This window comes from Oncorhynchus keta, chromosome 22, assembly GCF_023373465.1.
Source record: "Oncorhynchus keta strain PuntledgeMale-10-30-2019 chromosome 22, Oket_V2, whole genome shotgun sequence".
Classification (NCBI taxonomy): domain Eukaryota; kingdom Metazoa; phylum Chordata; class Actinopteri; order Salmoniformes; family Salmonidae; genus Oncorhynchus; species Oncorhynchus keta.
The window spans coordinates 18,808,916-18,832,366 of record NC_068442.1 but is presented as its reverse complement, the minus strand read 5'-3'; the positions used below and the strand labels follow the sequence as shown (position 1 = coordinate 18,832,366).

Sequence of the window (23,451 nt, the reverse complement as noted above, 5' to 3'; positions counted from 1 at the left end):
GGGGTGTGCTTAACACCACCAATGGGTTTGGTGGATTTCCTGAGTTATAGTTGGGTTGCGGCGCGTTCATTTCTGCACGTCTTACATTAGGAATGAACCATTTCCACGACATACATGTCCTGCAATCGGCAACATTAATCAGAAAGGCTTTCACGACTAGATTCCCCCAGTGAAAAAAATCGGGCGAACTGTGATGCAACATTGGTCACTTGAGTCAAGGGAGGTGTATTTAACCAGTTTTGAGAAAGAGAGCTCTACCCGTTCTACTACTGAAAGTGGTTGAACTCTGTTCGCTTGTGATCGGTGTTGCCATGAGGAGAGTGTGGTTGTGCACGTACCAAGGATGCTGCTGCATTACAGTAGTGGAGGCCAGAACGAGAGAGCGCGAATGGCACAGACTGTATGATATATTCTAGACTAATGTGGTAATGCAATCATGAAGTATTCAAGGCGCGTTACGGAGCATCTTAAATTATTTAGATGCCCTGCAAGACGCAAAGTGCCATGTCAGATACAATTGCCCGACACTCAATACACGTTTTAAACAGATTGATACTCACATTTTTCTGATATATTATATTACCGTTTTCTTAGTACTTCCCTCCCCTGTTGACAATTCTCTTCATAATCGCAATAATTGTACACATATTTCTAGCTTGAATATTCCCACATTTCCTCTAACTACTGTACTGTCTGGTCCGACCAGATCACAGTGGTCTGGTCAGTGGGGTAGTGAGAGGCAACTCAGGCGGGTTAATCAGAATACATTTCATTCACACAATTTTCTCTTAATCGTGACACTATTTGCATTATTCATTCAACCATATAATTCGGTGTATATAAAAACATATTTAAATAGTGCTGTGTGTGTCTGAAGCTTTATTGATACTGGCGCGCGGGTTCAATAACATTACCAAGTGACCTGTTTGAAGTCGAAGCCAAAGCTATCAACATCAAAGGAACATAATATTGTCTGGTCGAAAATGCCAGACCGTACCATTTACTTGATTGGATACAATCGGATACAGGGACAAATTATTACACGATACAAAGCAACAATTAAGCAGGAATGTCTTACGCTTTTAGCCTATTATGTAACAGGCCCGTCCAGGTAATACGTCATTTTTACTTCAACCAGCAGAGAGCGGCAGAGCCACACAGTACGTAGGGAACCGGAATGCCCATTATTAGTCTTATTATCAGTCCGGCTACACACAGCCTACAGTACAGTTGTACGATTGGATGACTTTGCATGGGTAACCGAAAACTAGCTAGCCTAATAGGCAGCATAATGGTTAGCATAGGTAGTGGCATAGCGCAGTTTCTCAGGGCCCCGGAAGGTACGAGCAAGACGCCCCCCCCAACTATTTTTTTTTTTATAAAGCATTTTTTCTATGCGGCAGAGATAATAAAAAAAAAATGGCAGTTTTAGAGCTAATCTCCTGCTATTCTACACATTTTGCCATGAGGTTGTGAGAAAAAAATCAGTTTAAAGCGAATTTCCTGTCATTAAAAAAAATGGTTAATGACATTAAGAGTTCTGTGAGGAGAGAGGGGGTAGATATTCAGGTCCACCTGGTACGCAGGGAACTCAAGTCCTTGAGCTGGGCAAAAGGGCTCGATCTTTGGCAAAGGGAGTGGGATGCAAGTAGTCAAAGGAGGCAATTGTATTGCATGCACCGGCCAATAAAGGAAGAAGTGGGGAGAATGTGATGTAGCAGTGAGGACGTTGTGTGGAATAGACTAGGGTTTGGCCACACAGGTTTGAATGCCACGTTTTGGATGGTAGGGAGACATGAAACAAGTCTGTGTGATGGGTGTTTATCAGAGGAAAAGGTGGAGCATGTGTTGACATTTTGTGAACTGTGTGATAGGGAGAGATTATGTGAAAGGGTTAGGGGTTTGGGTGGTGTAGTGAGGGGAGGAAAGGGGAGGGAAGTGTTGTCTAGGGCTCTATTTCACTTCCTTAGAGGAACAGAAATAATGAAGATAATTTAATGTAGGTAGGCTGTGATTGGCCTCACACTCCAGTACAGTAGGTGGTGGGGTATGCGATCCACCAGCTCAATCCCAAAGACGAAGAAGAGTGCGTTCGGCCATTTCCGTCTCTCCAGCCAGCGATGTCACTCAAGAAAAATCGTGGACTGAGAAATTACGCCAAACATGTCAATCACAACTGTTTAGGGTAGGTGTAAACACACTTTGCATGTTCGAAGTATTTTTTATTTTTTTATTTAACTAGGCAAGTCCGTTAAGAACTAAAACTTATTTACAATGACGGCCTAGGAACAGTGGGTTAACTGACTTGTTCAGCTATAGAACAACACATGTTTATCTTGTCAGTTAGGGGATTCGATCAAAGCAACCTTCATGTTACTGGCCCACGCTCTAACCACTAGGCTACCTGCCGCCCCAGTATACCTAAATAATGAGAAATTGTTAATGTACCAACATTATAATATAAGAATGTCACATGCACCGAAGATAACGAGCTTGCAAGTTATATTTAGACTCAAGCTAATAATGGTAACGTTAGCTAGCTAGCAGGCTAACGTTAGCAGGTTATTCTCCAAAACAATGCAGATATCTAGCTAACATGCATTGCTAGCTAGTGTTGCATAGCTAGCTAAGAATATTCCATAAATTGCACGTTTTATTTGCAAGAAGGTAAGTAGTTAGGTAACGAAGCGTATTTAAGTTTACCTATTAACAACAGGCAACTCTTTTAGCCAGCATGTATGCACAGCAGCGCACCACCACAGTCGCGCAGCGTGTTTGTTGTTGAGGAAACTGAAGCAGCAACAGTTGTTAGCTAGTTAAGCTAAACAGTTACTATAATCTTGAAAACGAGAACTTGGTATACATTTTTACCTCGTTTGTCAGTCTGCTTGTTATTTATGTCTGGCAGACTTTAACCTTTGTGTTAAATCTCTTATCAATGGACTAACTAGCTGTCCACTTCAAGTAGCACTTGACTTGTGACATGCTAGCTGATTTTCATATACCTCCTTCACATACCGCTATTTAAATGAAGTGCTAGTCTGATATTTCTACAAGCGTCCTTGTTTGTAGCAGGTGTCAATACTGAGTACACAGGAAAGCTTTGTTTGCGGTGGACCAGGTGAAGAGCTGTGGCACTCATTTAAATGTCATGTATTTTCCAGCTACTGACAATTCATAAGTCTCACTTAAGCAGAGCCTTTGGGATTTAGCAAGATATTGGTGCTGGAGGCTCTCTGATGTTCAGCCATGGACGAAGAGGACAGCCAGGATGAGCTGATCAACCGGAATGCTACCCACGGAAAAGGGAAAAGGCCAGCATTGTGGGCAATCTCAGGTATGGGCTCGTTTCCCCACATTTTATGAATAGCCTAATGAGTGAATCTTAGTACTATTGGAAATAATATGAGAGCTAACTTTGTAAGGCTGTACATCCACTTTTCTTTATCAACATCCAGATGAAGACTCAGATGATGATGGGGAGGAATCTGAGGAGGTAGCTTCTGACAGTGGTGAGGAAGAACACCTCGATGGAGAAGAAGATGAGGAGGATGATAGTGATGGTGAGAGGTTATGGAGATGTAGGCCATTGTATTCATAGGAAAAAATCGGTAATGGTTCATGATACACTTTTAGTATCTTTTTATAAACGTACCACTTCAGTTTCATAACCTCTGATCATACAACATACTTGTTTCTCAGATGATGAAGAGGAGGATGCTGTGAAGGAGGTGGAGGGTGCAGTGGGGGGAGTGTCTGCTGACTTGGCAGGCCTGAGCTCAGACGAGGACACAGAGAAATGTCCCATCTGCCTCAATTCTTTCCACAGCCAGCCTGTGGCCACACCAGAGAGCTGCAAACACTACTTCTGCCTCGACTGCATCCTTGAGTGGTCCAAGGTAGGTGGGTGACATCAGAGGGGGCAAGAAGACGGGTCAAGGGGTCAAAGCCTTTTACCCACTTCAGTCTTCGTACAGACTCAAAATTATGATATTGTTGTAAGAACTAAAAGACATTAACCTGTCAAATTGATGATCATCACTGAAACTATGGACAAGAGTCACCACACCTCAGCTTTCACTTTCAAACCTATAAACTGAGGTTTTGTTAAGTCAGACAATCATGATATGTTAAAGTGTGTCCAAATGTTGTGCTTCCAAGCGTGTTTTTGTTCTTCCCTCAGAATGCAAACTCCTGTCCTGTGGATAGAATAGTTTTCAATAACATCTACCTGAGAAAATGTTATGGTGGGAAAGTGCAGAAAATGGTGAGTTATAAAAGTTCAGACTTTCTGTAGTTTAATATAAGTCTTATATTTGCCTTTGATCATGATTTCATGTTGGGGTGGGGATGTTTTTGAGCTACTACAGATGGCATGTGCATTTCTCATGAAGGGTATTTGATTTATTTTGTGGCAAAGAACATTATGGTCCAAACATTGTGTATCCAAATATGGATCCTGCATGGGAGCTGCAGACAGTCACTTTCCTCTCATTGCTCTATGTGTGTGTGTGTGTGTGGTGATGGTTGAGTGCAGATCACAGTGCAGAAGCCAGTGAAGGAGGGCCAGGAGGAGGTGATAGACCTGGAGCTGGAACAGACCAGCTGTGAGGTGTGTGGGGGGAGCGACCGTGAAGACCGACTGCTGCTCTGTGACGGCTGTGATGCAGGGTGAGACACAAGCTACACACACCACCTGATCTTTCTTGGATTTTTCATGATGAATTCCTGATTGTACGACATCGGCAAATCAGAATACATCCTTCTGGTCATTAAAATGAACCCTTTTGCCTTTTTCCCCTGTTTTTTTATGATGATCTGATCATGTCCATGTTAACCCCTAATCTCTAACCCATCATGTCTGTGCTCCATGGAAGGTACCACATGGAGTGCCTGACCCCCCCGCTAGACGCTGTCCCTGTGGAGGAATGGTTCTGCCCAGAGTGTCAAGCCAACAACCGCCATCCAAGTAATCAGTACTATTGAGTCATTACGTCTTCCTCTGAGGAAAAAAAGTTGACAATACTCTTTGTATAAAGCCTGAGAACAGGTATTGTGCAGTACAGGTCAGTCCTTTTACCAAGATCACAGAGCTCATCAATGTTCCTGCTCCTCAGGGGGTTCAGAGGAGCAGAGCGACGTGGAGAGTCTGAGCAGCGCCCGTCCCACAACCAGTCGCTCCCGCCCCCGCACAACGGGCCCCACCCGGGCCATCGCCCGCACCCAGCAAAGCGAGAGGGTCCGCGCCAGTGTCAACCGCCACCGCATCACCCAGGCACGCACTGCACAGGTTTGGCATGAGGCGTGTTGCTTCCTACTGGCTTCTTTGTTCTCCCTCACTCTGCTACTCACCACTAGTGTCAGCATCCCGTACTCTGTAGTACTGATATGCAGTATTGATATGAACGCTGTAAGCAAAGATTGTTTATTGAGCAGCATGATAATGTACATACAGAATGAAAAATGATGTTTTCCCTCATGGGTTGAAACGTGTATGGTGGGTATTTCTATGTAGTATTGTATTACATAACATTTGATGAATGACAACTGTTATTTTGTCTCGTTTGAATGCGCTACTTGCACCAAGTAACATTTGACATGCAGGAATAGAATAGAGAGTCAGAGAGAGAGAGAGAGAGAGAGGTGGCTCTTCATAGTGACGCTGCAGGCTGCCTCTCATCAGACTGCTGTGAAGTTCATGTCAAGTAAAGCCTGTCTATAGACAAAATAGACAACCGAGAATCAGTAGAGTGATGCAGTGTACCTCTGGTCTCAGATTGCCCCCAGTTTTCTGATGCCACAGTCCACCTGGCTGGATGACACAATCAACGCAGTAGTGGCAGGACTCAACACAGCCGTGTACATACGGGACCTCACACCCCGTGCTCCATCCAGCCGACGACGCAGGACAGGTGAACACACGCACTCTCACACACACCCACACATACACAGCCTATCTGGGTTGTTAAAATAGATGCATTTGCTCTGTGCCCACAGTGAAGCGCAGGAAAGGCAGTAGTAAGAGGTCATCGGGTGAGAAGGGCAAAGCTGCAGGCACTGGGGGGAAGAGGAGGAAACGGAGAGTGAGGAGGTCCAAGTCCAGAAGGAAAATGGTGAGACTTTACATTTTTAACACGTATAGCAGGAAACGTATAGTACCTAAAACAGATTGATAGGAGTGCTCATGTTCAATCTGGCTGTGTGTATTTGCGTGTGTGTTTCTAGGTGGTGAAGAAGGAGCCTACGTCTCGTGGTCGTATAGCCCATAACCTGGGGATAGGGAAGCCCAAATGGGGCTCATCCCTTCCCTCTGTGTATCGGCCTACAGAAACCACTCTGGGCAGTATGAGAGCTGACATAGGAGCTGCTTCGCTCTCTGTCTATGGAGACCCCTTTGACTTGGACCCCTTCACTGACAGGTCTGTCTCAGGCACAACTCACAACCATAAGATAACATAGTACTTTATTCAACCAGGAAGTGGAAATCCCCAGCTAATGTCAGAACAACACTGAACATATATACAACAATCATTTTTAACAAAACCATGAATTAAAAAAGAAAAAGAAACTCGGAAAATAACAAGCAATTGTGGAATGCACTCCAACCCTGTTCTGAATGTTGATTGGTTGTTGATCCCACCCCAGGAATGAAGAGGAGGAAGAGCATGCCTCGGCCATGACATCACTGCTGGAGGCTAAGAGGCATGGCTTATCTCGCTCTGCCCTCCGCTCGCACCAGCCTGTGGCCCGACCAATCACTGCTGGCCTCTCTAGGTACCCCTTCTCATCTCCTCCCACGTTATGTTGTCACATTATGTTGTTACGTCCTTCAATATGGTATATGTGTGACCTGTGGTTGCCATGGTATTGTAGGCGGGGCCCGAGCCTGCCCCAGGTGGCGGCGTTGGCCCCAGTGCCTGACCTTCTGGGCAGCATCCTATCAGGACAGAGCATGCTGCTGATGGACAGCTCAGACGTGGTCATCAACAGAGACGGATCCCTCAAGGCTACCAAACCAGGTGGGCTGCTAGGGTTTCTTCCTTTCTTCAGTTCAATCCCTTGTCCTTTCTCTTTTTTCAGCTATTTTTTTTGTTGTTTTCCGTATCTAATACCTGGCTATTCAAGAACTAGTGAACATCTTATTTAGGTCTGACCTCATTTAGTTGACTGGTCGATGGTTTGGTCGATAGGCTGTTGGTCGACCAAGATTTCTTTAGTCGAGCAGTCGCACTCAGATTCGTGCCTGTCTCAATGGACTAATCCATTGCGGAGGCCACGTGGATGGTATAGTCCATCACTCTAAGACATGACACTGAAATTCAATATTATGTAATATAACCATTATTTTATGGATATGGTCACTGTCCACAGTACTGAAACATCATCTTCAGGGTGCCGTAGAACTGGCACCTTTCCCTATGTTGCTCTGTGCATTACAGCAAAATGAACCAGCATATTGGGATTGAGAACAATGCGGGGGAGGCAGCAGCAGCAGAGACGAGGAAACCGCCCTTGTCTTAAACCCTATTCAGACAGGATTAGTTTTACTTGGGCTGGTCGGGTAATGTAATTATGTGCACAAGCACAACACCACATCTGTCATTTTAGTCCTGTCTGAATCTGCCATGTCAGTAATTTGTATATGGCAGGAGAGTAACAATTCCAGACAGAATAATCGACATCTAGTTTGACAGGTGTTGCTCACGGTTTGAGCAAGAAAACAATAACTGATTCGATAAATTGAACGAAGTGCTGCGCATAGCATGTGTGTATATATATATATATATGCATCAACTTTCACAGTGATTGCTTTTGTTCATATGTTTTGTGCATATGAATAACATATTGCCAAATGCACCAGTAAAAAATATTACACCTATTCAATGTAACCCTTGCTGTTAATAGATCTCAAAGCAGCGTACAACTGACCTAAACGTGACCTAAAAGTTAACTTTCGCATCCATAGCCTTAAAATGCATCTCAAGTGCAAGTGCACTGTTTAGCTCACGTCTGAAGGCTGTGGGGCATTTAGGACGTCTACTGCAGATCGCTAAAATATCCTACGATCACACTTCCTCAATTAAAATATTATGGAAACACTATACCAAAGATGGTTTGGTATGGTTTAGCAACTTAGGAGCCAAGCTGGAGTTATCAGTGTAACCTGTTATCGTCTCGACTTGTTGAAATATCTTCACGTTTAGAAAAACACGTCCAGGCTTCCGTCATAACTGTCATTTTATTGGAAAAAATAATTACATGGGGCAGTTTAGAAAGAACAAATCCCATCTGAATCGTCCTCTGGAATAATGGATATTCTGGGGTAATAATTTCATAACCAACGTTCTCTATTAATACTAGTCCCATTGCGAATAGGGCTTAGCCTGATTGTATAAGCAAATTGAGGAGAGGGAAAACCAACTTAATTAGGTCTATAATCAATAATCTAACAGTTAAATGTGCCTGGCTTTATAAATCATCCATATATACACTACATGACCAAAGGTATGTTGACACCTGCTCATTCCAAAATCATGGGCATGAATATGGAGTTGGTCCCCCTTTGCTGCTATAACAGCCTCCACTCTTCTGGGAGGGCTTTCCACTAGATGGTGGAACATTGCTGCAGGGACTTGCTTCCATTCAGCCACGAGCATTAGTGAGGTCGGCACTGATGTTCGGCAATTAGCAGTAGGCATTCCAATTCATCCCAAAGGTGTTCGATGGGGTTTAGGTCAGGGCTCTGTGCAGGCCACTCAACTTCTTCCACACCGATCTCACAAACCCTTTCTGTATGAGCCTTACTTTGTGCACGGTAACATTGTCATGCTGAAACAGAAAAAGGGCCTTCCCTTCACTGGAACTAAGGGGCCTAACCCGAACCATGGAAAAACAGCCCCAGACCATTATTCTTCCTCTACCAAACTCTACAGTTATGACTATGCATTGGGGCAGGTAGCGTTCTCTTAACATCTGCCAAACCCAGATTAGTCCTTTGGACTGCCAGATGGTGAAGCATTCATCACTCCAAAGAACGCGTTTCCACTGCTCCAGATCTTAGGCTGATGTGCGGCTGATCGGCCATGGAAACCCATTTCATGAACCTCCCGACCAACAGTTCTTGTGATGACGTTGCTTCCAGAGGCATTTTGGAACTCTGTAGTGAGTGTTGCAACCGAGGACAGACGATTTTTAGATGCTTCAGCACTCGTGGTCCCGTTCTGCGAGATTGTGTGGCCTACCACTTCGTTGCTGAGGTTTTTTTAATACATTTTTTTAGTGTGTGGATCAAATTTAATGTTGCGGATAGATTGTTGCTTCCATCAATGTAATTGTCTGCATCATTTTCAATCCCCCATATATGTTTTTGTATGTATACAGTTGAAGACGGAAGTTTACATACACCTTAGCCAAATACATTTAAACTCATATTCACAATTCCTGACATTTAATCCATTAAGAATTCCCTGTTTTAGGTCAGTTAGGATCACCACTTTATTTAGAAAATGTGAAATGTCAGAATAATAGAAGAGAGAATGATTTATTTCATCTTTTATTTCTTTCATCACATTCCCAGTGGGTCAGAAGTTTACATACACTCAATTAGTATTTGGTAGCATTGCCTTTAAATTGTTTAACTTGGGTCAAATGTTTTGGGTAGCCTTCCACAAGCTTCCCACAATAAGTTTTGGCCCATTCCTCCTGACAGAGCTGGTGTAACTGAGTCAGGCTTGTAGCCTCCTTGCTCACACACGCTTTTTCAGTTCTGCCCACAAGTTTTCTATAGGATTGAGGTCAGGGCTTTGTGATGGCCACTCTAATACCTTGACTTTATTGTGCTTAAGCCATTTTGCCACAACTTTGGAATTATGCTTGGGGTCATTGTCCATTTGGAAGACCCGTTTGCGACCAAGCTTTAACTTACTGACTGACGTCATGTAGATATATTGAAGCAACATCTCATCATTTTTCTGCCTCATGATGCCATCTATTTTGTGAAGTGCACAAGTCCCTCCCGCAGCAAAGCACCCCCACAACATGATGCTGCCACCCCGATGCTTCACGGTTGGGATGGTGTTCTTTGGCTTGCAAGCCTCACCTTTTTTCCTCCTAACATAACAATGGTCATTATGGCCAAACAGTTCTATTTTTGTTTCATCAGACCAGAGGACATTTCTCCTAAAAGTACAATCTTTGTCCCCATGTGCAGTTGCAAACCGTAGTCTGTTTTTTTATGGTGGATTTGGAGCAGTGGCTTCTTCCTTGTTGAGCGGCCTTTCAGGTTATGTCGATATATATATGACTCGTTTTACTGTGGATATAGATACTTTTGTACCTGTTTCCTCCAGCATCTTCACAACGTCCTTTGCTGCTGTTCTGGGATTGATTTGCACTTTTCGCACCAAAATATGTTCATCTTTAGGAAACAGAACGCGTCTCCTTCCTGAGCAGTATGACGGCTGCGTGGTCCCGTGGTGTTTAAACTTGCATACTATTGTTTGTACAGATGAACGTGGTACCTTCAGGCATTTGGAAATTGCTCCCAAGGATGAACCAGACTTGTGGAGGTCTACAATTATTTTCTGAGGTCTTGGCTGATTTCTTTTGATTTTCACATGATGTCAAGCAAAGAGGCACTGAGTTTGAAGGTAGGCCTTGAAATACATCCGCAGGTACACCTTCAATTGGTTCAAATGATGTCAATTAGCCTATCAGAAGCTTCTAAAGCCATGACATAATTTTCTGGAATTTTCAAGCTGTTTAAAGGCACAGTCAACTTAAGTGTATGTGAACTTCTGACCCACTGGAATTGTGATTAAGTGAAATAATCTGTCTGTAAACAATTGATGGAAAAATTACTTGTCATGCACAAAGTAGATGTCCTAACCGACTTGCCAAAACTATAGTTTGTCAACAAGAAATTTGTCGAGTGATTAAAACTCATTTTTCAACGACTCCAACCTAAGCGTATGTAAACCTCCGACTTCAACTGTAGTTAACAGAACTTTTCAGTTAGAAACTAAAATGCTTTTTCGCTGCAGTAGGGAGGAGATGGAGACAACGTGCGCCAGTCACACAGGCACACTGTCACTTTTGTTTTAACCATGTGACCATTGGGCTCTTTCTTGAGTAATTTGTGTCTTAATTATTTAATCAAACAGTGTGCTTAAAGCATCAGACAAGCTCAGTGCATATATAGTTGGTTTTATTCAAACACATGGGGGGGGTCTGTCTATATATGGAAAAATAAGTTTAAACATTTCGACAGGGACAGGACAAAACTCGTCGACAAATATTTTTTTATAGTTGGACAGCCCTAGTTTTATTGCTTGTCTATCATTCATTTTGAAGTCTGTTGGATTCTGTGTTAAACAGCATAATAAGGGTTAGTAAATGGATGTCTTGTGTTTGTATTGTAGTGGGTGTGTCATCTTCGTCCAGGCTGGGCAGCAGTAGGAGCAGCAGCTCTGGTGAATCAGTAGCCCAGAACCACTCAGGGATGTCCCCTAACCCAGAAGCGGTCAGCTCCCTCTCTCTCCCCACTAACGGAGACCTGGTGGTGGGAACCTCCTGTAGCCCCCTGAACAGGCCCTCCCTCAGCTCCCCAGGGCCCTGCTCGTCCCCTCTCACCCCCTCATCCCCTTGCCCGGCCAGCCACAGCCAGACTTCCCTGCCTCCCAGACCCAGCCCTATTCTTGGACAGAGCCACTGGGGGGCCACTGGTGTACAACTTCCCCATAGGACCCAGAGGGAAGCCACCTCTACCTCCACTCCTACCCCAGACTCTCGGTCAAGAGGGAGGGAGATCGTGCCACCACAGCCCCAGGCTAAGAAGGGTGCACCTAAACCAGTATGGGAAGCACCAGTATCGGTGCTTCCCAGGATACCAAAGATAAAACGGGAGAGTGGTGGGCTAACGAATGGCATTGTCAGTAGGGGGGATAGTAGTAGCCGTGCTAATGGTAATGGCTTCCCTGAGGCCTGTGTGAACAGCCTGGGTGGGAACAGGGGTAGGCAGCCACGGGTGGAGCAGCAGGGCAGGACAGAGGGCCAGAGACAGAGACCAGAGCAAGCAGGCTCTTCGTCTGCTTTCTCCAGCTCCTTTTCCTCTTCCTCTGATTCCCCAGCCAACCCGGCATTGGCATCCACAGTGTGCTTCCGGATCAATGCCAGTGGGAATGCGTGGCACGCCCGACAGCTTAACAACGCTTCAGCAATGTTTGCCACCGGCAACAGTCAAGAACCACTGTCCACGGAAGAAGAGGCGGCGAAGAGGAGAAGAGAGGAGCGCAGCAGCAAACAGAGGCCCCTGGCCACCTCACACACACAGGTCAAAGAGGAGGAGGGGGATATATATGACCCCTTCCACCCAACAGGCTCAGACTCCAACGCCTCAGAAAGTGAAGGAGAGAGCCATGCTGGGGGGAAACCATCCATGGCGCACAAGGAATGTACCATCTACCAGGTGAAAGCTGAGGCACTGGAAAATAGGGTGTCACTGGAGAGGGATGAGGGCTCAGGAGAAGTTCTGGATGTGAAGAGCGAGGCAGACACGGCAAAGCCTGGTCAAGGCCCACACAACGCACTCAGGTCTGGGATGACTGGCACCAGCACACCCCTGTCCCAGAGCCATGTCCCTGGGAAGAAGGAGAGGAAAGAACAAGGGGGCAAGAATCGAGAGCCCCAGAGCCAGAAGACTGATCATTTGTCATCCAGCTCAGCTTCCAGCCACCACAACAACAAGATGGTGAAGACCGAGATCAAGTCAGAGCCCCAGGACAGCCCCCCCAAGTCCCTGTCCATGTCTAAATCAAACTCCAGGCCCTCAGGCCATGGGAGGAAAACATCCAAAGGTGGGGAGTCTTCCACGGAACGGGGGTCCACCTCAAACAGCCCAGAGGCAGGCAGGAGAAGAGGAGACAAGGCCCCGGAGCAGCAAGGGAGGAAGAGGGGAGACAAGGAGGGTAAGAGAGGAGAAGAGGGGGGTGAGAGAAGGTCCAGGCGTTCAGAATCAAGGGAGAGGAGACTGCTTTGTTCTCCATCAGACAGCTCCACTTCTGAGACCTCTGAGAGGTCTCGCAAGAAGAAGAGACGGTCATGCTCGCTCTCCAAAGACAGGAGGCGCTCCAGGTACTAATGTAAATCTGTGATAATGTAAATTCTGTGTGCAGTGATTTTGTGGGCTTTTAATAATAATATAATAAATTATGAAATGTATTCTAGTATATACTGTTATTATAATAACTCATTATTATTTTGATTTAGGTCGAGGTCAGGGTCCGGCTCCAGCAGCAGAGAGCGGTCCCAGAGTAGGAAGCAGAAGCTGGGGAGCAGGGAGAGGAACGACAGCAGAGGAAGTGAGAGAGAGAAGGGTCGGCCATCAAATGCCAAGAAGCGAGGTCACTCGCAGTCTCGCTCGCGGTCCAGGTCCAGGGAGAGGAGGAAAGACCACTCACGATCACAACCATCATCCTCTGGGTCAAAAAACAGGTTTGAGGTGCGGTCAAAAGACAAGAAGAGGCCGAGGTCCAGGTCGCGGTCCAGAGAGAGGAGAAAAGAAGAGGGGTCGTCACAGGGCACACACAGACCAGGGTCTTTCTCAACCACCTCCTCCAAAGAGCTAGAAGAACAGAAAGAGAAGATAAAAGAGAAAGGGCGTACTCTGAAAGAGGAGAGAGAGGCTGAAGAAGACAGAAAAGAGCGAGAGATCAAACAAGAGATGCCTTCTTCTTCTTCAGGACTCAAACCTCACTCTGTCCTCTCTGTCTGCCAGGTGAAAAAGGAGAGTGACGGCAATGAATTTAGAACAGAGAAGCACGCCTCTCTCTCAGCAAAACTGCTCAAGGAGTCGAAGCTGCTCAAAGAAATCAAAAAAGAGATACTGCCTGCCTTTGATATGTTTGAAGAATCACTGGATAGTAAACCAATCAAGGAAGAAAAACCTCTGTCAATGTTCAGCGAGTTCAAGGACTTGCAAGAGCACAAGGAGATCAAAACGGAAAAACCTCTCCCCCCCATAAATGAGGCGTGCGCCCTCCCCACCTCAGACATAACCGAACAAAAATACCTGCTTTTAAAGGAAACTAAGACTGAGCACATCTGGCCTGAGCTGCCTCAACAACTGATCTCCATCATCACTGTTCCCCCCACAGGCCAACCCAGCCCCAGCTTCTCAACACTCCGCACCAACCCTGTCCCTGCTCCTTCTCAGGCTGCAGTGACTACAGCCGGCCAGCAGGTGGCCCCATCCCTGCCTCTAGTACCAAAGGCCCTCACAGAGACCCCTCCATCTGTCCAAACCATCCCAGTGAAGGAAGAGGTAGAGGAGCATTCCGACTATGAACTTGATGACATGGACGTGGACATGATGCTGGACAGTCTGGACTATGTGAAGAGTGAGAAAGCAGAGCCAGGAGAAGAGAAAGGGGAGGCTTGGGTTAAAGAGGCGAAGGAGGGCGAAGAGGTGAAGACAGTCACGCCAGGTGTTAAAGCCAAACCCTCGGTGAAGAGAGTCACCTGGAACCTACAGGAACCAGATGGACCACAGCCAGAGAAGACTGGCAGTAGTGAGTATTATTGTACATTTTCAAATATTCTACCTTTTCTATTATTGTTGCATTGTTGAGAGGTGAACCTCCATGTAAGCATGTCATTGTACTGTGTACACCAAGTGTTCCTGTGCATATGACAAAGAAACATAATTCACTTTGTATACAATTTTAGCCTACCCCAATCTGGATTGGCCCAATCAGAGCCCTTTAATGTTTTTCTAGTCAGCTGTTTATCTCCGGTTCAGAAACTACCTCTAATTCACATAACACAGAGAGGGTCATAAGGTGTGTGTTTTCTCTGACTCAGAGCTGGCCCTCTACAAACTGAAGCTCAAACAGGAGGGAGCTCGCAGACCTGCCTCCTCCGCCCAGGCTTCCAATCAGGTATGGCTCAGCCACCTCGTCACCTACACACCTCTTCCTTACTTCTCAGAAACATATATGCATTCGTGCCTACTCACCTAGATAACTATTTTGTGCTTCAGGCCTCTACTGCTGTATGCTGCCTTTCTTTCCTGCTAATATGTGCACTGAACAAAAATATAAACGCAACATGTAAAGTGTTGGTTTCATGAGCTGAACTAAAAATCCCAGAAATGTCATACTCACAAAAAGTTTATTCCTCTCAAATGTTGTGCACAAATTTGTTTACATCCCTGTTAGTGAGCATTTATCTTTTGCCAAGATAATCCATCCAAGGTGTGGCATATCAAGAAGCTGATTAAACAGCATGATCATTACACAGGTGCACCTTGTGCTGGGGACAATAAAAGGCCACTTTAAATGTGCTATTTTGTCACACAGTTTTGCCACAGATGTCTCGAAATTCTGATTGGCTGGGCCTGGCTGCCAAGTGGGTGGGCCCATGGCTGCACCCCAGCTCAGTCATGTGAAATCTATAGATTAGGCCCTAATGTATTTATTTGAATTGACTGATTTCCTTATTTGAACTGTAACTCAGTAAACTCTTTGAAATTGTTGCACGTTGCGTTTATATTTTTGTTCAGTGTAGATATGATCAATGTTTTCCCTCATTTTTTTTTGACACTGAGCAAATTTCAGGTCTGTTGAGTTCAAATTCTGTGCAACTTCCAGAGCGTGTTTACTGTGAACACTGAGGCTGTACCCGCTTTAAGTTTGTTTTTATACTGGTCAAGTAGGCTACTGTGGCTATTTGATGATAATGTATGTCTACCAGAGTGGCCTACCATCAAAAACAATGGACAAAATGCATCCCATTTTAACATGGAAATAACTGTTCTATCATTCAGCCTACAGTAGCAGCCAATGTGTGGTGTTCAATGTAGGCCTACATTCCATGAGACTTTAGAAAAAAACATGCATGGCTGGACACTAACCTGTTTATCCACTTGTCCTTCAGACAAGGATGTGACTGAAAATGTTGTTTGATGCAGAAAACAACTTTACAAAATAAAATGTATTATTATTTCCATACCATTATTACAGAGAATCAGACACATTATGCTACCCTCTGCCTATTGGCTACTTGGCTGTCTCTAAATACAACACTGCCCCTTTAAGACCAAAAAAAAGCTCTTTACTTAACTCGCTTTTCAAAGAAGTCTAGAAATGTACACGTTTTGTGTTCTTGTAGTCAGCAATATATAACTGGGCTAATAACTCACTAACTGACAGGATATGAACAAAATGTGCATACGTGGCTACATGCAGCTCTTGCTTTGATCTCAAAACGAACGCATCTACTCAAGACGACAGCTGTAAAAACAGTCCAGTACAATGTAAATGGCACAGCTCCATATGTGGCAATGGCCTAGTTGCATATAGGCCTACTGCAGCTCTGATTGGTAATGCCGCCGCACTGGTCTGTGTAGACTGTAGAGAATAGGCTGCGCAATATAAACCTACTCCGAAGCGTTCTGCGAACAGCAACATCTCTTGCATAGATTGTTTTGTTTTGATATGTTGCATGGAAAGTGGCTAATATTACGTTGAGTTGATCACAATTTCAACAGTAAAGGGAAACTCTATAAAGTTGAGTGAAGTTCAATATCGTGCTTCTCTCCGTGTGTGTTAGTCTGGGGGAGCTGCATAACAGTCTCGGGTCTAGTTTAGAGGGAACTTTGGTTATGATCAATCAGTATGGAATTCACTATGAAATGGCACCTAGTCACAGCATCATACTGCCGGCTGGTCATATCAATAATATAAAGTAGACGTACTGTTGATCTTTACAGATATCTGTGATTTAGTGCTCCAAAACATTCAGCACAAAATGTTTCTGTAATTAACATGCATCTCTCCTGACAGGCCACAGGGTGGCAGTCTGTCTTTTCTTTTACTCGGAGAGCAGTTGTTGTGGCTGTCAGCGTAAAGCCATTGCCGATCACATGGGTCTTTTGAGAGCCCATGTGACTGAAACTGAAACTGATAAAGCAGCGTTTCACAGTGAAATGAAAGTAGAAGCATTACTTGGGAAATAGAAACTTTAGAACGGAGGAATGTTACACGTCAGAGGCTTTTATGTGCTGGGAATAACAGCACAATAACATATTTCCTGTTAGGTCTCGATGAGACAATAGATGTTTGAGATTTATGCCCATGTTTATTTTATTATCAAATCAAATGTTATTTGTCACATACACATGGTTAGCAGATGTTAATGCGAGTGTAGCGAAATGCTTGTAATTTAGTTTAGTTAGGTAATATTGCTGTTGTGACTTAAGAACATGAAATACAATAGTTAAAATAAAAAATGTTAATATTGTACTGTAATTTACCAACACCTAAAATCTTTGTAATTCTTATGTGAACATTTAACTTGCGCACACATCTCAAATTGGGATTCACCCATAGTCAGTTAACCTTCCCACCCATAGGAGGCCGCCTTGGGTGCTACATCACTCACTGACCCCAAGGTTCAGAGCACCAAGAGGGCCAGTGTGTCTCTAGTGCTCCCCAGTGCGCTTTCCAGCTCCAACAGCCTACCACAAGTAGGGCTCTCTAAACCTGTGCAGGGGGAACCCAATGAAGCCCTAGGAGAGGATGATGCTTCCAGAAATGATAATGTGAGTCTGAGAGAAAGACCATGATGGTCTTCAAATGTATCAATGCACACTTGGGTGATATCTATGTGTATACAGTGCATTCAGAAAGTATTCACACCCATTTACCTTTTCCACATTTTGTTATGTTACAGCCTTATTCTAAAATTGATTGAAATGTCCATTGTTTTTTGCTTTGTCATTATGGGGTATTGTGTGTAGATTGATGAAGAAAAAAAACAATTTAATCAATTCTAGAATAAGGCTGTAACGTAACAAAATTTGTAAAAAGTCAAGGGGTCTGAATACTTTCTGAATGCACTATATATATATATATATATGTCCTTATATACTTCTTGACAACAAATGACCAGTCCCCTTCATAGTGTAGTAGTGTATGTTGACTAATCACCGGTGTCTATCCTTAGTACATAAAGAAGCTTCACATGCAGGAGAGAGCCATAAAGGAGGTAAAACTGGCAATCAAACCCTTCTACCAGAAGAAAGACATCACGAAGGACGAGTACAAGGAAATCGTACGCAAGGCTGTCCAGAAGGTAGACATGATAGTTGGATCAAATTGTGTCATGTGGTATGCAATTCCGAATTAAAATTAATTTTTACGGGAACTGGAGAACATGCACATAATAATGAAACCAAAGATGTTTATCATGGGAGTAAATCTTTAGATCAGGTGTCTTTCATTGGTTGATGTAGGGGCTTGTCTCAACCTGTGCAAATGAGTTTAGATTTACAAGAATCAACTGAGTCTTCCACTAATTCTTGCAGTACATGACAAAAGACAGCCTGTGACTGTGTTTCAAACTCATGACACACTGTCATCCACTTACCCTCGCCTTATGCCCTTGGGAAGATTGGAATGTAAGCCCCTCAGCCCTCGTTTTTGATCGAGTTTGTGAGTGTACAATTTTTTTTAATTTATTTCACCTTTATTTAACCAGGTAGGCTAGTTGAGAACAAGTTCTCATTTGCAACTGCGACCTGGCCAAGATAAAGCATAGCAGTGTGAACAGACAACACAGAGTTACACATGGAGTAAACAATTAGCAAGTCAATAACACAGTAGAAAAAAATGGGCAGTCTATATACAATGTGTGCAAAAGGCATGAGGAGGTAGGCGAATAATACAATTTTGCAGATTAACACTGGAGTGATAAATGATCAGATGGGCATGTACAGGTAGAGATATTGGTGTGCAAAAGAGCAGAAAAGTAAATAAATAAAAACAGTATAAAAACAGTATGGGAATGAGGTAGGTGAAAAAGGGTGAGCTATTTACCTATAGACTATGTACAGCTGCAGCGATCGGTTAGCTGCTCGGATAGCTGATGTTTGAAGTTGGAGAGGGAGATAAAAGTCTCCAACTTCAGCGATTTTTGCAATTCGTTCCAGTCACAGGCAGCAGAGTACTGGAACGAAAGGCGGCCAAATGAGGTGTTGGCTTTAGGGATGATCAGTGAGATACACCTGCTGGAGCGCGTGCTACGGATGGGTGTTGCCATCGTGACCAGTGAACTGAGATAAGGCGGAGCTTTACCTAGCATGGACTTGTAGATGACCTGGAGCCAGTGGGTCTGGCGACGAATATGTAGTGAGGGCCAGCCGACTAGAGCATACAAGTCGCAGTGGTGGGTGGTATAAGGTGCTTTAGTGACAAAACGGATGGCACTGTGGTAGACTGCATCCAGTTTGCTGAGTAGAGTGTTGGAAGCCATTTTGTAGATGACATCGCCGAAGTCGAGGATCGGTAGGATAGTCAGTTTTACTAGGGTAATGTTCACTCCGGGGCCTGAAACACCCCATAATTCAGTTTGCGATGATTGTACATCCGCTAAAGTCAGCCAAAACTTAAAACCTCAATGTCAATACGGAGAAGTCAACATACAAGTGTAAGTAAAAACGGATGTAAAAAGGTTATAAATTGTGCTACTAATGCACATGACGGCACAAACACGTCTAGTAAAAAAAAATTTGTTTTGGAAATTGTAGAAATAAAACATTTTTCTTCAGCAGTTCCAGCTAGGCAGGCTAACATTAGTTAGCTAATTCATATGCTAGCTATCATACAGTAGGCATATATTAATAATTCTATAGTTAATATGAGTAAACATGCAATCATAATTGACTGTAGTGCATATAAAGCACCCACAAGCTACCGGTGGCTGAAAACACAATCATCAAGGGATGAACAAGTGACGAATTTCCGGGCAAGGGTGGTCCTTTTAAAAATCATTCCTTCCTCCCTCGCCCCTTGTTCTGCAGGTGTAAACACGTCAGATGTCATGATATGTCATCAGAAGTGTCCACTTAATTTGAGGGCTGAGAGGATAGGGGGTATCTTTTAAGTGTTTGGAATGCAGCCCTTGTTTCACAGTGGATTAAAAATAAAATAATTTGACTGTTTGTAAATTGCTTCTCTAACTTGTATATAATTTGTTTTCCCATTGTGATTCCAGGTCTGCCACAGTAAGAGTGGAGAGATCAACCCAGTGAAAGTGGCCAACCTGGTCAAAGCCTATGTGGACAAATACAAACATGACAGGAAACACAGGAAAGGAGAGGAGGAGGCAGAAACTGATAGAACAAACGATCCAGAGACCCCATGAAATCATCCACAAGCACTCAGCCATATTCACTCATTTAATCATTTCTGTTATCTTATGTCACAGGATTGTAGGGGACTCAAGCAAGGACTTAGTGAAAGAGTGGCTCCAAATTTGATTTGTCTTTCATAGATTTTAGGTGCGATAAAGTTATGTTCTGTCCATAGTAATTCACAGTTTCACAAAATCATGGTAGAGGCGTTTCGTTGAAAGAAGATGTGCAAGTAACTTTTACTGCACCCAATGTTGTCTGGCACTTTCATTACCACTGACTGCCAAACATCTGTTTTGAATTGAATTTGTTTCCAGGTTCACCCGGGGCCAGACCATGTAGATGTACTTTGTTGGTCTACTCTGTATGAGGCAAACAGAGATTCTGTCTTAAAGAGACAGCTCTCAGTCAGATCGCCTTTCAGTCAAGAGAGGCTAAGGGATAATGTGAAGCAGCTATTTCTACTGGCAAAATGTCTGAATAGAAGCAGTGGTGGCTTTTATTTTGTATCTTTTGGGCAGTAGAGGGGTATTTTTAAAAGAACGCCACAATGCAGAAAAATACCAGTAGGCAATTTTTTTTGAAAAGGAGAAACAATTATTTTAGATTTGGTGTAAATATTGATTTTGAATGATCATTATGTACGCCCTTCCAGTTGTTAGCTGCCTACCGGGAATTCACAGATGTATATTGTTCATGGTTCTGGATGAAGTTTGTTGTTTTCGTGAATGTCTCTGTGCTATGGAACTGTGGATCCGATGGAGTGCTGGTTGACCATACAGTATGTGGCTCTGCACATAGTGGCTGTCCTCTTCAGTGGTGCTCAGATTGTCAACGCTCCTCTGGTCTCTATTGGCAGAATACTAACTTGAGATGAGGGCACACAACTCAGACTTCCTCAAATCTCCCATTGATAATCAATGCATGTTTGTTGAGAAAGTTTGAGTTGTGAATTTTCTTAAGTTTGGACTCGGCCCAAAGTGTCTACTGGTTTTAATCCTACCTTTTCATCAGGTTTTGATTAAGACAGGAAACCAGGTGAGGTGACTGCAATCATCAGCTTTAAATGATCAATTGACCAGTCATTTGCCTATGATAAGTGAAAACCAGCAGACACTGGAGTTTATATAAGTTTTGTGAATACTGCACCTTCACCTGTATTCTCTTCATTTAACGTTTCATCTAGAATCAATTGGCTAGTTCTGTTGTATATTTGTAGCAGGCTAACAAGTCATAAGACAAAGCATATCATGCCTGTCTTGCAACCTAATCAATGTTTTTCCCATTTCTTCACACATTCACACTTGGTTATGAACTCAACTAGTTGCTCACGTTTCTTCTGAAAGACTAATTCCAAAATCTTATTTTCCAGTTTGAATAATGTGCAATAACCCTTATTCTTGACACTGGTCGGCCAGAGTTTGTTCTTTGTCACAAACAAACTAGATTTGTTTTAGTCCTTGCAAATATTGCCGTAGTTACGAACTTAGAAATTGTTAATCAAGTAATAGTCCATAATCTTAGTCAAGGCCAGGATGTTTTTGGTAACGACATGACAAACACTCTTAACAAGGGGCCAAAGGATTTCCTAGTCAGGTGTCATAGGTGGGAGAAACCCCTGGCCCTAGTCATACGGTGTTCAATTCATGCCATCCGTAATCACTGTTTCTCATTGGTTGGAAGTGGTTCACTTCCTTCCTGCTAATGAATACTTACAACTGTACCTGAAAACGGTTGGCCTTCTCTACTTATTTTCAAAGACTCCTCTAGATCTCCTCTAAAAGTTTATTTGTAGAAAAGTGCGTTAAAGAATATCCCCCTATCTTTTCAATTTTGGCGTTGGCATGTTCCCATTCTGTGTGTGTAGTAGAATGGATGTGTGTGGACCTGCCTTGGACTGGGCACCTGTCTTGTCCTGCACCTATATTCACATTTCAAATCGATCCCTAGATTATATCTGCTTGGCACTTCTGTAGACCTAAAAGGATTGGATTGGTGTATCAGAGGGCCAGATGGAGTTGCTACCAAATTGTGTATACTGTACCTGCAGTATCTGATCCTTTCAGATCTACTTGAAGTGTCTAGGGGTTGATTGGAATTGAGCTTACGTACTTTGTTTTTGAGAGGAGTGGGGAAAGGAGGTGCTTGAGTTAAATGTATTTGGTTTTTTCTCCTTCATTACTTGATCTCCTTGGGCAAGTGCTTCAGAGGGAACACAAAATGATGAAATAAAATACATTTTTGTCCCAATTTACTTTTTTTTGTGGTGTTCATGTTTTACTAACATGCAAAATGTAAGGGTGGGCTGAAGATATATTTTGTGACTGAATGGGCAACATTTTGGAAAAGGAACCCACTAACATAATACCATATTTAACAGGATATTACCATTCTTTACAGAAGTAGCTAATCTCAAACTGTGATGAAATGATAAGGCTGGGGGTTATATTAATTTAAGTTAAAGTCCTGTCAAATGTTAAAGCTAGAATCTTCAGTTGCTACATTTGTTTTTGGACTTAAATTTATATGTACCCGTTGATTCTTGAATATAACTTAAATGCCTCATGAGCTTAGTCCAACTGTTGTACCCCATCAGAACCCAATATAAGCAAACACTGTATAGCCTCATGGTTAAAACTAATTTTGATATGGTCAGTCCAAGCAGCCAACTGTACATTCTAGCTTTAAAGCAGCCATTACTTCTCCATAGGAATTCATTTTAAGACTGGAATTTTCACCTACTCTGCTGTAAGTTTGAGTAATGGTTTGCTCTGAGCCAGTGGAGAGGGTTCTCTCCCCCTCTGGCTGCTCTGTGCTATACTTACTGCCTTGACTGTCTTACTGGGCCTGGAGGTCCAACTCGACTGTACATATCTGGGACAATCTGTAATAAAATCATTTTATTGGTATTCATTTTATTTCTCACCATTGAAATCCCAGGGTATTATGCATCTCAAATTGTTTATTCAAGGCTAAAGTCAACCCGAAGCATGACAACTTTATAAAACTGACATACTACTAGCAGTGAAAATCATTCCTAGATGAAAGCAATTGGTTTTCTGCATGTTTGTTTTTTTAGCCAAAAGGAACCCACTTGACTTGCATCGTGTTAGACAAAGTAACCACTCGGAGCCTCAGGACTACCTGGCTGTCCCCAAGCCGTTCTGCCTGCTACTATGGAACCCTCACTGGTGTCACTGACATGTTACTTTGTCCAGGACTTGCTGTTGACCTGCTCTCGACCTCAACACTTGAATGGA

The 23,451-nt window shown here is 43.5% G+C and overlaps 1 protein-coding gene across 2 annotated transcripts; it reads left to right on the top strand.

Annotated features, from left to right (window-relative positions):
- The first annotated feature begins 2,024 nt into the window (after positions 1-2,024).
- On the top strand, positions 2,025-22,445 carry LOC118370931 (PHD and RING finger domain-containing protein 1-like). 2 transcript variants are annotated; one of them, XM_035756161.2, is made up of 19 exons: positions 2,025-2,185; positions 3,165-3,337; positions 3,459-3,563; positions 3,703-3,899; positions 4,184-4,267; positions 4,538-4,671; positions 4,878-4,969; positions 5,118-5,275; positions 5,777-5,912; positions 5,998-6,113; positions 6,226-6,419; positions 6,646-6,774; positions 6,874-7,019; positions 11,421-13,131; positions 13,267-14,567; positions 14,860-14,936; positions 17,411-17,599; positions 18,004-18,132; positions 20,053-22,445. In XM_035756161.2, exons 2-19 carry the CDS (start codon positions 3,250-3,252, stop codon positions 20,200-20,202), a joined length of 5,136 nt encoding a protein of 1,711 aa, XP_035612054.1. In that variant the 5' UTR covers positions 2,025-2,185; positions 3,165-3,249; the 3' UTR covers positions 20,203-22,445. The 2 variants fall into 2 exon arrangements, with proteins under 2 accessions (XP_035612054.1, XP_035612053.1); XM_035756160.2 differs by having other exon boundaries at positions 5,118-5,290.
- Positions 22,446-23,451: the final 1,006 nt, after the last annotated feature.